The sequence below is a fragment of the Mangifera indica genome, chromosome 10, assembly GCF_011075055.1.
Source record: "Mangifera indica cultivar Alphonso chromosome 10, CATAS_Mindica_2.1, whole genome shotgun sequence".
Lineage (NCBI taxonomy): Eukaryota > Viridiplantae > Streptophyta > Magnoliopsida > Sapindales > Anacardiaceae > Mangifera > Mangifera indica.
In genome coordinates, this window is record NC_058146.1 from 5,245,481 (window position 1) to 5,247,515 (window position 2,035).

A 2,035-nucleotide genomic window follows, 5' to 3' on the forward strand; every position below is an offset into this window, starting at 1 on the left:
TTAATTTCTGGGAAGAGTTCACAAGAAAAAAATTTTCTTTTCTTTTTGGAAACTCTTAAAACGAAAAATTCCCATTACCGAATGTATGCTAAGATTCTAAATTTATGTGCATATGCCTGGTTATTCAGCCATTGAAGCTTGCTTTCTCTCTCTCTCTCTCTCTCTCTCTCTCTCTCTCTCTCATGCATACAAAACAGTGGAAAAAACAAGAAGAGCGCAGTTGAAAATATGATCACCTTATGAATATGGTAGCTGGTACAGTATGACAGTGATGATGATCAAATCTTGAGCACAAGTACTTAAAGATCTCACTTAGAAATTGTCTCATTCATAAAGTCAGATCTAGAGTACTTGCGGTCCCTTCATGCGGCCTCTTCATCGAATCATGATCTCCCTCCTTCAACCTGCTGCTGATTTTTGAAGATGAAGATGAAGACAGAGAAAGAGACAAGCTACTATCAACTTCATCACCTAATTCCAAATAATAATTCGCCTTTTTATCTCCTTCGTGAATATAACTCTCTGGTTTGACTTCAAGTGATAAATTTAAATCAATATTTTGCCCACATTCTGGTTCCAAATTACTCTTTCTTTTAACCCCGCTTCTCAGTTCTTCAATCATTTGCCAACTGCTGCTTTTATGACTCAATCGATCATTTGGGATTGATCTATCGTTGGCGGCTCTTTGAAGTGCATTCTTATTGATCATCTTTGGGCTGCCATAGCTTTGGTTTTCATATCCTCTCCAAGAATAATCACCATATCTGAAAGAAAGAAACACCGTCTCAATGGGGTTACTAATTAAAGTGATCTGCAGAAACTCACTTCAGCACTCAAAAAAGGGAGAGAATTTGCACCTTCTTGTTTTTACCTTAAACTCGAAGAAGGCCCTTGATTATTGAAACTCTGTAACATGGAAAGTTGGCTCAAATGATATATCTGGTTACCGCCTTCCAAGACAAGCCCTTGCTCTGTCATCATTGTAAGAAAGAAGCAATAATCCATGAAGAAACCTAATATTGGAGCTAGCCACAATTAATTAATCATAGATTACAGGAAAATAATATCATCACCTTGATTTGGGTCATCAATCTTCTTGTTCCTATACATCTATCAAATAAAAAGAAAGAGTTAAGAAATGAATTAACATGTCTTTTAAAACAAGATTAAATTGTTGAATTTCAATCAATTCACCTGAAGATGACTCTTTACATGAGCGATGGTAAGGCCCTTGATGTTCATAAATTGAAGAACCAACTTAGGAGTTGCTCCTGCAGTAGTGACAAATTCAAACCATTTCAACTCAAATTCCATTTATTTCCTTCTAAATATTTTATTCAAAGCACAAGAACTGGAATCAGTTACTCACTCTCTTGTCCTCCTAGTCTCTCTACAGCATGAATAAAGCAAAGATGGAGCTCCGGAGTCCACCGGAGTCTCGGCGTCTTGGAGCGGCGATACTGCCGTGAAGATCCGCCACCTCCCTTCTTTCCATTGTCTTCAACGGAGCTATCGCTTGAACTCTCTTCTTTTGTTGACTTACAAATTTTATCTGCTTCTTCTCCCTCATCTTCACTATCATTAATTCTCTGAGAAGTATCAAATACTCCTTTCATCTCAATTCCTCAGCTGAATTTCAAGCTTCAAAACAATTCTTTGATCTTTTTTTTTTCCTTTTTGAATTTCTAATTCTTCTCTTACAGCCACACTTCCTATTTGAGATTTATATATAGTTTAGAATATAGCTGCAGCTAAGCACTTGCACTACTAGGTACAACACTTTAATAGGGAATTAAACTCTAGCCTGCTTGACCCATGAAGGAAATCTCTCTCTAATTCTTTCTCTTTCTGTCTCTCATTTTTGTGATATTTTAATTGAATAAGTCGTGCTTTTCTGCATGCATGATGACATGTGTGCATGTGTACATGCATATATGTATGTCTAATATAATGACACATATTTTTACATATTAATAAAAAATTTATTGGTTGGAAAGGGAAAATTAAATTAAAGTATTGATTGAAACTTTATGCA

General features: G+C 35.9%; 1 protein-coding gene across 1 annotated transcript; it reads right to left on the reverse strand.

Moving 5' to 3' along the window:
- Positions 1 to 220: 220 nt before the first annotated feature.
- On the reverse strand, positions 221 to 1,835 carry LOC123227353 (transcription repressor KAN1). Its single transcript, XM_044652123.1, has 5 exons — positions 1,370 to 1,835; positions 1,195 to 1,271; positions 1,074 to 1,110; positions 872 to 971; positions 221 to 764 (listed from the first exon to the last, which is right to left on the reverse strand). The coding sequence occupies exons 1-5, from the start codon at positions 1,614 to 1,616 to the stop codon at positions 329 to 331; spliced, it is 897 nt and encodes a 298-aa protein (XP_044508058.1). The 5' UTR covers positions 1,617 to 1,835; the 3' UTR covers positions 221 to 328.
- Between the last annotated feature and the right edge of the window lie 200 nt (positions 1,836 to 2,035).

What these genes read in the sequence shown, in the direction of transcription:
- LOC123227353 (XM_044652123.1), bottom strand. Translation starts at nt 1,616, where the DNA reads ATGAAAGGAGTATTTGATACTTCTCAGAGAATTAATGATAGTGAAGAT. An exon ending in GATTGATGACCCAAATCAAG is followed by an intron (nt 972 to 1,073) that starts GTGATGATATTA and finishes CAATGATGACAG; the next exon opens with AGCAAGGGCTTGTCTTGGAA. An exon ending in GGGCCTTCTTCGAGTTTAAG is followed by an intron (nt 765 to 871) that starts GTAAAAACAAGA and finishes TCTTTCTTTCAG; the next exon opens with ATATGGTGATTATTCTTGGA.